The following is a 14,146-nucleotide window of genomic DNA, read 5'->3' on the forward strand; positions in this document are numbered from 1 at the left end:
AAAAGATATTAATTTGTGATGGTTGAGTTGTAAATTGTGAATTGAGTTATTAAGATGTTGAGCTGACTGTGTTGTTTAAAGTTGAAATGAGTTGATCATTGAGCTGATGAGATGATAATTGTGTTGCTTAAAAAGGAAATGAGTTGTTGAGTTGTTAAGATGTGTTGTTAAACAGTGTAGATGAGTTGTTGTGCTGAAAAACTGTGTTGTTAAAGTTGTGAGTTGATTGTGTTGTTCAAGTTGAAAGTTGATTGAGATGATGAGTTGAAAAGTTGTGTGTTGTTTAAGTTGTTGAGTTGAGCTATAATGATGAGTTGTTGATCACTAGGACTAGGGGAGATGTTTTCGAAGTTGCTCATCCCATTGTGTGGATCGAGAAAGCTGTGGTGCTTAGAGAGCCCAATTTGTTGAAAACCCTCCTTGGGAAGTTGTCCCTTGGAATGGAGGTTGTGTTGTTCTCCTCTAGGACTTAGTTGATCCCGTGTGTGGGCAAGGTCGAGGCACACATGTATAAAGCGATTATGTTATAAGGGTCAAGTCGAGCTATACCGATTACAAGCGGCCAATCCGAGTAAAGTACGAAGTCGGGAACTTAGTTCCTAACCGAGTATCGGAGGGTTGTAGTATTTGGAGGATAGTCGGTAGGCTAATCCCATAGGTAGCTTAGTTGAGCTAGCTAATGTCGTGGTAGGTCTAAACCCAGCTATTCTATCCTGACATAATACTATACTTCCTTGTTTAAGTGGTAAAGTCTGAGAAATCGTTATCGTGTTGTGGATTGATATCCAAATTTGTTGTTTACCTAGCAAGCGCAAAAAGGTTATGTGTTGTCAGTTCGGTAGGACCTAGCCACTTAAGCTGCTCATCCATGTTGTAGGAAATCTCCAAGTTGAAATGCGTGACGACGCATAAGTTGTTGATGAGTTGATATTGTAATGATATAAGTTGAATGTGTTGATAAGTTGATATTGTGATGATATAAGTTGAATGTGTTGATGAGTTGATATTGTGATGATATAAGTTGAATGTGTTGATGAGTTGATACTGTGATGATATAATTTGAATGTGTTGATGAGTTGATACTGTGATGATATAAGTTGAATGTGTTGATGAGTTGATATTGTGATGATATAAGTTGAATGTGTTAATGAGTTGATATTGTGATGATATAAGTTGAATGTGTTGATGAGTTGATACTGTGATGATATAAGTTGTATGTGTTGATGACTTTATATTGGGATGATATGAGTTATATGTGTTGACGTGTTGTGAAGGTGCTATTGAGATGTATGTTGTCTATGTGTTGTGTGTTGAACTATTTGATGATGATAGTGATGTTAAGTTGCTAGTGTTGTGAGTTATTTTCATATATATGTGTTGTTTAGATGTTGTGTGTTGTATGTTGAGCAAGTAAGATAATGATGATAGTGTTGTTATGATGTAAGTTGCTTTTAAACATGTGTTGTTGAGAGATGTGTAATACATGTGTTGGTTGTTGTGATGTATGGTAACTATTCCAATGGTTTGTACAGTAGTTGCGTTGAAGTGTTGATACTGTGGTGATATGTTAAATCAAGTTGAAATGATGTTAAGATGTATAGTATATGTATTGTTGTCTTCTATGTTGGATGTGAAGATAATTATATAGTTGATGTGTTGCATTTTTAATTATTATAAGTTGTTTATTGTCTCTAGCTTACCCTTGCATGTTTTCATGTGATTTGGACTGCGATGATCATACGATGTATGAGAGCAGGGCAGGGATAGGCTGGGAGATAGCTACTAGAGGCCACAAGAAGTGCCTGAAGTTGGATTTTTTTTTTGTTGACTACCTTATAGTAGCATATTATGTTGTATATAGCTAATCATTATTGGTTGCTTGATTTACAACTTGTGTTGTAATTATTTTATTATACTATTTTAGTATATATATTTCAGTAGTGTGTTGTGTTGTTCCGTAATGTGACGACCACGGCGGGTCGTTACACAATTAATTTTCTCAAGGAAAAAAATTTATACACAAAGATAAAGGTAATAAATTATAAAAATCAATTTTTTATTTGAATGAGATTTATCTCAATTCTCTTAAGTTAGACTTCGAATTCATTCAATCTTATAAATAAAAAATTATAATTAAGAGAAAAAATATTATTAAAAAAATAATCATAAAATTTTTCAACAAAAACTAATCATTAAGAAAATCAATAGTATTTTACATTAATAAGATAATTTTCATAATTTTTTTTATAATAATTATGTTTGATTTAATAGGATTCTTGAGGGTTTTTTCTTAAAAAAATTTAGCTCTAAAATTAAATTTTAATATATATATGTATATATATATATATTAAAATTCTCATTTGTTAAACGTATTTTTATATAAAAATATAAATTATTTATTATTATATTTTAAAAAAATTGATTTGATGACAACATTGAATACTTAAAAAAAAAAAATTAATTGAATCATTTAAAAATAGTTAAATTAAATTAAAATTTAAAAATAAATATAATTCAGTTAAAAAAAACGTGAAGATGAAAACATGGTCGGTGAAATTTTCTCCTATAAATTAATCATGAAAAAAATGAGTAAATTGATGATGATTGAATAAAGAGAGGGAAGAAGAAACGGATCTTAAGAAGGTGGAAGAAATACTATCAATGGGTGTATCTGTGCTAGATCTTCATGAAGTTCTCAAGTCCAAGAGGGTACCTTTTTCTTCGCTACTGCTAGGGTTCTCAATATCTCATTCTTTCTGCTTATACTCATTTTTAAAGAATTACTATCAATGGGTATTCTAATACTGCTTTCTTTTGACTCCCAGAGGTTGTTTCTACTCTCAATTTCAAACGTTTTAAATTTGGAGATAAATACTTTCACATTAGCTTCTCTTATTTGGTGATAATCATGGAAGAACATGATTTTGTGCTTTCAAATTCTTTGAAAAGGCTTTTGTGTACACATTGTGAAATATCTGTCTTTTTCTTTTCTAGAATAAATTCACGCTTCAGGAGGAAGAGATTTATGAATCTTGCACAACTAAAATTGCCAGTGATTTCTTATCTGGTGCACTTGCTGGCTTTACTGCTGTATGGTCAGGTTTGTCATTTCGGTATCCTTAATGATTGTGGTGCTTATGTACGATGTTCCAATGGATATTATTTCAATAAGTGAAATTTCTTGCTTTGGAACATTTATCTTTATCGTATTAAAAGTAATCTAACTGGTGACTAGTCCAAGCGCTGGTCACATAAGGTTGACTAAGCTATGAAAGAAAAGTTTTTCTTTCTTGTATTGCCTTAACATCTTGTTGGGGCCATTGTCATACTTCTTATTCCAGAGCTTCATAGAAAGCTTTATGCATATTTTATTTATTCGACCACAGTTAAAGCAGATTATCATTATTGCTGACTTCTTGGTTTGTATGATGATAACCATTATACCTTTTTGCAGCAACTTTTAAACTCAGTAAATTATTTCGACTCAGCCTTTCGGTAGGTAAGAGAAACCACCTGTTGTATCTTTATTTCTACAGTTCTACTAGGGCCTTCCACCCTTACCCTTGTTTGTTGTCTTATCCTTTTGAAGGAGCTGGTTATTATTATGCACTGAGGTTATCTTCTAGATCTTCCGATTCTTGTGCAGAACAGATTCTTGCAATGGATGGCAGTATGTTACAAAAGGAGTTAGCGAATATGTAGGTTTTCTCCTCTCAGTTGCTCACGTTTGGTAAACATTTTTGGTTTGTGCAATAAGTTCCAAGTACTATCTTATTCTCTAGTATTCTTGAGTAGGCTTTCAGACAAATGCTTCTTTTGTGTGACAAGATCAATGCCATTAGTGTCACTTCTTCTTTCTGAATAGAAGTATAAAGTAACTTATTAAAATGGAGGGGTACTGGCTGTCATTTCTGTTTTGCTGCCTCTCATTGATCGTAATGTCATGTTTAAATATTATGTAGACACTTACAGCCATAAATGACACTAATGGCACAATTATTCTAATTTCTATATTTAGGCAATCTAATTATATAAATTGAATGCACATGTTATATAGATCATAAAATAAGAATCATATTAATGACAGGGATCCTCTATTGACACTGGCTGCCTGTTTCAAATACGATCAAAGAAAGTTTAGGTTGCTTTGATAGGAATGATAATGAAGAGTTATTAGATGCAAGGAAAGAGTTATTATTTCTTATTAGAGGAATATTTATGGTAAGTTGAAAATGGGGTGATTGTTTTATTCATTCTAACTGAAAAATCTCCCGTTCTCCCATCAATCCACATATTAGTTGAAGATGCTACCGTTATCAGTCCAAACAAAATTGCTATTGGATTTAACTGATATCTTGAGGTGGTCTAGTTGTCAGTTTTTTTATATTTAAGAATAAGAATTTGACAACAGTTGAAGTTGTTCCAAATAATATAAAGATTTTTCCACATTTCCACATTTAAGTTTTCCACTTTTCTTAAGCATTCTAGTTTTTGTCTTGTTGAAGACCTTTGCCACCCTTTTCTTCTATTAGTTTTGTGCCTTCTGGCATTTGACAGAAATAGCTTTGGCCTCTGGTATCACTTGATAAAAAAATAAATTATTATTATTTTTTTTTTCCTTCTTCAATGTAAATAAACATATTAAACTGAAAAACGTACTATAAAATGGCAGTGCAAAGTGTAACTTGTATTAATTAAACCTATACAAAGAGCAGGAGCGTAAGTGGGGCTACAAAAGCAAAAGCCAGGATCCACATAAGCACTTTTAACTAAATTGACAGATGCATACAAGTAATCCTGAATTTGTTGTCGGTTAATTATAAAATATGGGAGTTGAGACCTGTTTTAACAAATCTGTTGTTGTAACCAGTTAATATTTTATACCTCTCAATAAGTGATTACTTTGCCTCAAATTGTGATTATCATCTTTGCACCTAGAACTGTCCGTGTCCCCTTTAAATTTTGTATCTCTCCAGATTGCTTTATCACTGACTACATTCCTAGCCTGGTAAGAAAAGTGGGGGCGATAAGGGAAGAAAAAGGATCTTCATCTCCTGTGGACGTCTATTTTAGCCTTATTTTTATACAGTTGAATTTATTTCTTTTACATATTTTGATTGTTGTTAAATGACAGAATGGTGACAAAATACCAGAATGATTCTTCACAAATGTGGCTTATGTCTAAGCATTTATACCTAGAGAGGGTTTTTGATGATTCAACGTCTAATAGTCCCAAATTAAGATGGAGATACCGGAATTTCTTTAGCGATAATGCAGTCCATGATCATCATTGGTTACATGATCATGAATCTTATGAGAACTCCCAAGACCACTCTCAAATTGATTCCAATGATAAATCCAAAGGCAGGTCTGAAAATGTCACTGGCACCAAAAGAATAAATCTTAAAACCAAGTGTACTTTTGTAAGTTTTCTTAAACTTCCCTGTTCTTTATTTTAATTAAATGAAATAGCTGCTTTTGACAAACTAAATCAACTTATTAATTTAGGAACAGAACGGCTTGGACTGTTCAGGGGGACACCAGGGGTCATTTTTTGCTTTGGCCATCTTGAATAAATGTCTTGGGGATGGGGCAATTAAACTTCAATTGTGCATGCTGAGAAAGTTACTTAGGGCACCTCCAATGGAGGTCCTTATTTTACATTTGCTTATTAAGCTCCAGTGCTTAATAAGATTTTGTCATTGGAGTTAGTGCTTATTAAAGACTCCTCAAACAGTAAGTGCTTGTATAAGCACTCTTCAAACAGCATGTTCTTAAAAATTGTGGATCCCATGTTCATGTATTTTTATGAAATAGTGCCTCTAGTATTAATGAATTCAATCAATTAAAAATTCAGTTGATTTCCGACCTACCAAATTAAGCAATTAGAATATTAGAATCTTATATTGGGCAAACTGAACTCATGGGTAGTTGATTTTAGTGCATACTTTATTTCCTTACTAAAAGGGTCCAACATAGTTGGTAGGTAATTGAGTTCTTTAAGCATGTCGAGAGGATTTTGATTATTTGGTTGCGTGTATGGAAAAAAACTTTTTTTAGAGATGTAAAACCCATTTTGATGATTTATATATCAAAAGAAATCATTCTTCGAGATATAATATATATATATATATATATATATATATATATATATATATATATATATATATATATATAAATAAATAAATACTTTCCCTTTAAGCAAGGTTTCAATATTCAACGAGCCTCATGATGTATGGAAAAAAAATATCTCCTGAAAGAGTTAATGTCAACGTGCTGGAAATGTTTTTGATTCAAATAGGATTGTTTAATGTAAAAGGGCATCCATAATCTTTGACCAAAAAATATTGGGCAAACCGACTCTGTTTGCAGTAGTAATATTATTTATTCGAAGGGCATATATTTTGATAATTTTTCAATGAATGGTTCTCTTGATTTGTCTATAACATGATCATGCCTAATATAATGTTCTCATACTTTTCTTACCAGGACGCGGCTTCTGTTACTAAATTGGAGGTAGACCCACTTGATTTTCTTTTTGGTTATGCTGCTCCAGTGGAAGTGAATGATCATTCTAATTCCCCAAATAAACCATCAGAATCAGGGATACATAATCTAGTTCAGAGAAGATCTCACCGCAGGCGTCGGATGCGTAATGACGAGTAGCTTTCAAACTCCGACCCTGTAGCAGGAGTTGTTTGATTGTCACTTAACATTTGCACAAGTTGAGGTTTAGGATTGGATTATGCAAATTTTGTGTTTTCGATTTTATGACACGTTCTGATCACTGCCCTTCAAACAATATTGCAGGAAGGAACAGTGTTACTAGTATGTTAACTGCAAAAGTACTCTGACACTCAAGTGAGTATTTGTTGTAGAGTAATAAAGGCTATTGTATTAAATAATCATATTTGTCTCATCAGTCCCATCAATACCATATTTATAGTGATGTTCTTGGGCCTGGTGGGTTTTTTGGATTATTGGGCTGATGCACAAGGTTTTGCACACTGATTATAGCTGACGTGGATGTGTTTAATGTAATTAATACTTGTTTTACTTTACCTCATGGATATTCGTTATAGTCGAATACTCATTCGGTATGTTCATCGGCCGATGGGGTATTCAGCATATTGGGGTATTCAGCATGTCCATTGGCCGAAGGGGTATTCGGCATGTCCATTGGCTGAGGGGGTGCTCGGTCTGTTCATTAGCTTGAAGGGGTGTTCGGCCTATTCATTGGTCAAAGGGGTGTTCAACCTGTTCATTGGCCTGAGAGGTACTCAGCCTGTTCATTGGCCTGAGGGGTACTCGGCCTGCTCATTGGCCTGAGGGGTACTCGACCTATTCATTGGCAATTGTTACTGCTTATGGACCCGAACCTGGGTGATTTATCCATGACCAGGATGAAGCTTGGGTGAGACTAAGTGGAGGTCCGAATCGACTGATGTTGAAGAATCAGCGAATGAGTTGTGGTTAGGGGTGAAATGTCACTCAAACCCAGAGCTAGTTGGTTCTCCCTGAAATGCGTTGAGGCACAGCAGTTGACTAGACATCTAGGGGTAAAGCACTGTTTCGTTGCAGGCCGCGAGAGCGGTACCAAATCGAGGCAAACTCTCAATACTAGATATTACCTCAAAATAACAGGGGTCAAGGTCGGTCAGTGAGACGATGGGGGATAAGCTTCATTGTCGAGAGGGAAACAGCCCGGATCACCAGCTAAGGCCCCTAAATGATCGCTCAATGATAAAGGAGGTAGGGGTGTAGAGATTCGTATATCTGACTCATGATTTAAATATATAAATTTATCTTCTAAAAAGGGAAAAATAGAATGAATTGATCGCAAATTATTATAAGATTTTACGATTTCTAACTCCTTTAAGGAAGAGATAAATAATTGTAGGGAAAATAAAATCTCCACAACGACAACAAAACCTTCTAATATTATTTGAGAATAAAAATTATTGTTGAGAGGTATTTAGTCATCGTTTGGGTTGAGGGGGTGTTCGATCATAGTTGAGGCCGAGGGAGTGTTCGGTCATAACTAGTACATTATTTCCTATGTCAGAGGATATAATGCATCTCATTTTCTTTGGGTTTGTTATGCTTCTCTTGATTCCTTTCATATTTCACTAGTGAAAGTGTATGCACCGCAATGTGAATTTCATAGTATAATTATTAGAGTCAACAAATTTATTATAAATGAAATATAGTATAATTGAGTAGTAATGTAGAAGACCTTTTTATTTATCGTCATTATTAATAAGAAATATTACAATGAAAAAAATGAGAATATTAGAGTCAACAAATTTATTATAAATGAAATATAGTATAATTGAGTAGTAATGTAGAAGACCTTTTTATTTATCGTCATTATTAATAAGAAATATTACAATTAAAAAAATGAGAATCACAATATCCTCATCGTGAGTTATATAACTGAAATTAAACTATCAATATAAATATTGAGTTATACAAACAATAAGATATATTGTTATAACAATATAAAAAAAATTGATATATATATATATATATATATATATATATTTTGTTAATCTAAGGGTTATATTTTAACCCTCTCATCTTTCATGATAAATTCTCTCTCACTTGATATGTTCCCTATATATATATATTATCAGTATATAAAATATCGGTATAAATTATTTTTTTAGTGTGAAATCTTTATGTTTATATTAATAGTTCATTCAACAAAAAGATATACAAACGAAAGAACTATGATAATTTTTGTTTATGAATAAACAAAAATTATAATATTAATAAATATTTTTTTATTATTGTCTTAAAATTTGAAATTATTATTTTTAATTCTTATTATCATATAACATTCATTATTTTCTTATGTGTTTAATTGAAAGTTAAATAATATTAATGGCGTATATGATATCTTGTTAACATTAATAATTAATAATGGTGAATAGTTATTATTATAATATTTAATTATTTGATATATGTTGTATTGGATTTTTATTAAAAATAACTTGTGATAAATTGAACTATTTAATTGATGTCCAATAAAAAATACTTATCTTTATACAATTAATTGTTACCTTATTAGACTATTAATATATATATATATATATATATATATATATATATATATATATATATATATATATATATATATATATTAAGCTAAATGTAAGCATGATAATAATTTTCACTTATTCAAGTGTCTTTTACAATATTTGTTTGAAACTCATGAAAAGAAAGACAAACAAATTTTATGCTCTCATTTTTCTATATTTATATAATAATATGCTATAATTTTGTATATATACGATTTTTATATGATTAAGATTTATATTTTTTCATCAATTTTAATTTTTAAAAATAAATTCAAAATAAATATTATTTATGTATCTTAAAATAATTGTTATAAGTCAAAAATAGTTATTTAAGACTATATACAAACGAAAATAAAATAATAGTATAGAATTACAATGATAATAATAATAATTTCAAATTTTAAAAAGCTTATTTCTAATTATTAAGCTTTCTTTTAGTAAATAATCTGTTTGTGAAATAAACCAGTTGTTTAGGACACACACATATATTTTATATATATATAAAGTTGATTTTTAGAATCTGAAATTTTGAAGTCGATGATTATTTTATAGCAGATTTTTTTAAGTTGATTCATTACATAAAAATTATTTTTTATTTGCAAATAAAATTAAATATATTAAAAAAAATTCAGCAAATTTGTCGAAACAAAATTTTATTTAATTATAGTTAATTATAATATTAATTTTTTTTTGCTAGGCAAAATGAAATATATTAAAAGTGAGTACAAGAGGTACTCCAACCCATATACAGTTAACTTAATAAAGATTAAGACATGCAGCAGGTTTCCTTAACCAACAAGAGAACGGATAGTAAAAATTAAGATCTTTAGCTTTCAGCCACTTCCAAGAGCGTAGTTTTATCAATTCGACCAGATCATTTGGGGATGTGAATTTATTAGTAAATATAGCTTCATTTCTCGCCAACCAAATGCTCCAAATTGAAGCCAACCAGATCACCGCCCATTTGTACTGATTTTTAGCACCACAACTCGGAAGGCCTAGGAATTGCTCAAAATGAGATATGAAATTATTATGATGAGCAGCAAAGAGGCCACACCCTTCCAAACACAACATCCAAACCTGGTATGCAAAGGAACATTCGAAAAATATATGGCAGGAGGTATCAAGACCTTGATTACACCACACACAACTAGAATTAGAAGACAGTAACAAATTCCTCTTTGCAAGATTAACTTTGGTTGGGATTCTGTCAAGCATCACCCTCCAAGCAAAACAAGAAACCTTGGAAGGGACAAGCCTACACCATATGAACTTATGGAGAGGGATTTCTGCAGAAATTGAGGCATTAACAATTATATAGTAGCCTGACTTGACTGAATACAATCCGCTTGGATCAGCTGACCACTTCCAAGAATCATCATTTGTATCATCTATTTGAACAACAGTTAGATCCATCATCAAAAGTGATAACTGAGATTGCTCCCACTGAAATAATTGCCTCCTCCAACACCAATTCCACCCACTCTCCGCCTCCCTACATAATTTCATATCCGCCACAGACATGTCTTTATTGTTAGAGATAGAAAATAACCTACTATACCTCTCGCAAAAAGGTTTTGTAGTGCACCAAGGATCCCTCCAAAAGGAAGTGTTCCTTCCATTCCCCACTACTCTCACACACTCCTTAGAAAACCAATTACATGTAATTGTTGCACCCTCTTCAATATTCCACAGGTCATACCACCATCTAGATACCCCTTTACGACCACCTCTCCTATTCAAAGAAGTCACTACCCCATAAATATAAGTGATCACTTTAACCCACAAACAATCTCTCTCTACTAACAAATGCCACCTCCACTTCCCTAATAAAGCTAAATTAAAAGATCTCAAATCTCTCACACCCAAACCCCCATAATGTTTTTCTTTACACACATCATCCCAAGACACCCAAGCTATTTTCTTATGTTCATCGTCCCCACCCCAAAGGAAATTTTTAAGTAAAGATTCAAGCTGAGAGATCACACCTGTGGGGGCCTTGAAAAAAGAAAGGAAGTAGATTGGGATTGAATTTAAAACAGATTTCAACAGGACAAGTCTTCCGCCAAAAGACAAGAGTTTGCCTTTCCACTTAGTCAACTTTTTTTCCACCTTAGAAATAACAGTTTGCCAAGTTGACAACCGATTGGGGTTGGCCCCAATAAACAAACCCAAATAAGAACACGGAAAATGACCAACTTTGCAATTCAAAAAAGTAGCCATTCGGCCCAGTATCTCTGAATCAATGTTAGCTCCCAAAAGCTTACTTTTGTGAAAATTTACTTTCAACCCAGCTACTAACTCAAACATTTGTAAAACAAATTTAATGGCCCAAACATTTTTCCAAGAGGCCTCTCCCACAAAAATAGTATCATCTGCATATTGTAAGAGAGAAATCGGAATACCATCTCGACCAGCAGAATAGCCTTTAAAAACTTGCATTTGAATTGCTTTAGTCATCAAAGAATTCAAACCCTCTGCAACAATTAAAAATAAAAAAGGTGCTAAAGGATCTCCTTGTCGTAGTCCTCTGCCAACCCCAAATTCACTAGAGGGACTACCATTAACAAGAACTGAAACCCGAGCAGTAGATAAACATTCTGCTATCCACCTCCTCCATTTACTAGGGAATCTCATTCGCTCCATCACAAATAGAAGAAAATCCCAGCTAACAGAATCATACGCCTTCTCAAAGTTAACCTTGAAAAATAAACATGCTTGTTTTTTCCTCTTTGTTTCCTCTAAAATTTCATTTGCCACCACAACACCATCAAAAATTAATCTTCCCTTCACAAAAGCAGATTGGCACTCAGATATTACTGATCCAATAACTGTCCTCAATCTATTTGCTAATAACTTTGCCAACACCTTATACATGCACCTAATAAGAGAGATAGGTCGATATTCTTCCACTTTTTGGGGGTTATCTATTTTAGGCACAAGGACCACAAAAGAACTGTTAGAACCCTTAACTAGCTTCCCATATGCATGAAATTCATGAATGTAAGCCATGAAATCGTATTTGATTGTCTCCCAAAAATCCTTAATGAAATTGAAATTGAAACCATTAGGGCCAGGGCTTTTTGATCCGTCACAATCCCACACTGCATTTTTCACCTCTTCCTCGGTAAAAGGCAAAATTAGAGATGCAGCTTCATCCTCCTGCAAAAATTTAAAAGCTGGATCGTTAAGAAAAAGTCTATTACTAGACCTTTCCTCAAAATGTTTCTCATAAAAACCTGTGACCGCCTCTTTAATAGCAGAAGGCTCATAATACGTCTCATTAGCCACCTCTAATGATCGAATTTCATTCCTAAACCTCCGTCGATTTATACAAGAATGAAAGAATTTGTATTTCCATCCCCTTCTCACAACCATGTTAACCGCGACTTCTGTAACAAAAGATTATCCTTCAAAGACATATAAGCTACCATTTATGCCCTCCACTGCTTCCACTGAAGAACATCCTCCTCCTGAAGATTAGAAACTTCACTTTTAAGATCCATTTTGTTAAAGTTATCTCTGGCTTTACTAATTTTGCGATCAAGATCTCCAAAAGTATCCTTATTCCACGTCCTTAACTTGATTTTCAAATTTTTTAGTTTTTCTTTTAAGACAAAAACAGCCCTTCCAGACACAACTATCTCCCGCCACTGGCTTTTGACAAAAGCCTTGTATCTGACATCATTTCGCCAACAGTCAAGCACCCTAAAAGGCTTAGGGCCCCAGTTCACCTCCTCATTTTTCAATAAAACAGCACAATGATCAAAGACACCTCTCTCTAGTCCCCACTGAACCGTATTAGACCAGGCTATCTCTAGTCCCCACTGAACCGTATTAGACCAGGCAGCTAGCCAGCCATCTGACACCAAGAATCTGTCTAATCTGCTCATACAAGACCCGTCAGATTTATACCAGGTATATTTCCTCCCATGAAGAGGTAAATCAACCAAGAATGCCTCTTGAATAAAACCATCAAAAGCCTGCATATCATCATCTCTCCAATGAGTAAACACACCCTTTCTTTCCCTGCCTGACCTCACTGCATTAAAATCGCCACCAAAACACCAAACATCACCCCCACAATTTAACCTGAGCTGTATTAAGCTACTCCATAATTCCTTTTTTCTATTCACATCACACGGAGCATAAAGATTAACAATAGAGCAAAGAATATTATTTTCTTTCCACGTTCCAGCCACGCCAATGAAATTTTCACCTAAAAAGATATCATTTGCAGTAAATTTGTCTCTCCTCCAAATTGAAAGTAAACCTCCTGACATACCATTAGATGGTTTGAAAGCCCACCCAAAGTCTCCACCACCAGTTAAAGAATTACAAAACCTATCATCAATCACCTCCCTTTTAGTTTCTTGAAGTAAAAAAACATCAGCCCTCTCCTTGCATAACAATTTTCTCACCTCTAATTTTTTCAATCTCCCCCCAAACTCCTTATGTTTAACGACACCACAATCATTTACTCAACAAAACACCCAACCACACACCCATATTCACCGAATAAAACTACTGAATATCCCTACCAACTGCCACCCGATCACGCTTTTCCAACTCTTGTAGATCTTTAACAATGACTTCATCAGGAACTAGTCCCTTTAAACCCAATTTTTGCCCAATCTCCCACACATGAGCTGCTACAGAGGCAACATTTAATTCCTGTATGCTATCATCTATATGCAAGTCGGCGTGAATCACCTGATTCTGTTTTTTCCGTGGTCTTCCTCTCTTCCTACGATTCCCAGCATCATTGGATACTCCTTGCGAGCCTACAAACAATATCTCCGTTTGTCGCATCAGCTAGGGAGATTGGCACCTCCCGCAACTGACCATCACAAAACACCTCACGAGAACCATTTTCTTCAGGCACATCCTTGGCACTTATTGCTTGATTTCCAACTTGTTTATCCATCATGCAAACTACTCTACTTGGCACCACACCCTCAACGCTACTGCACAACCTGGGGTTGGATCCGTCAGCAAAATCTACCTTTAGTACATCTTCATCAAAGTGGGCCGCTGCCTCACAATTACATGCGGAGCCCAGC

The 14,146-nt window shown here is 33.7% G+C and overlaps 1 protein-coding gene across 1 annotated transcript; it reads left to right on the forward strand.

Moving 5' to 3' along the window:
- Positions 1 to 2,554: 2,554 nt before the first annotated feature.
- Positions 2,555 to 6,980, forward strand: LOC109810949 (uncharacterized). Its single transcript, XM_020374564.3, has 6 exons — positions 2,555 to 2,709; positions 2,995 to 3,100; positions 3,455 to 3,499; positions 3,590 to 3,698; positions 5,135 to 5,423; positions 6,490 to 6,980. The coding sequence occupies exons 1-6, from the start codon at positions 2,662 to 2,664 to the stop codon at positions 6,664 to 6,666; spliced, it is 774 nt and encodes a 257-aa protein (XP_020230153.1). The 5' UTR covers positions 2,555 to 2,661; the 3' UTR covers positions 6,667 to 6,980.
- The last annotated feature ends 7,166 nt before the right edge of the window (positions 6,981 to 14,146 follow it).

The sequence above is a fragment of the Cajanus cajan genome, chromosome 11, assembly GCF_000230855.2.
Source record: "Cajanus cajan strain Asha chromosome 11, NIPB_CcT2T_4, whole genome shotgun sequence".
Taxonomy (NCBI): domain Eukaryota; kingdom Viridiplantae; phylum Streptophyta; class Magnoliopsida; order Fabales; family Fabaceae; genus Cajanus; species Cajanus cajan.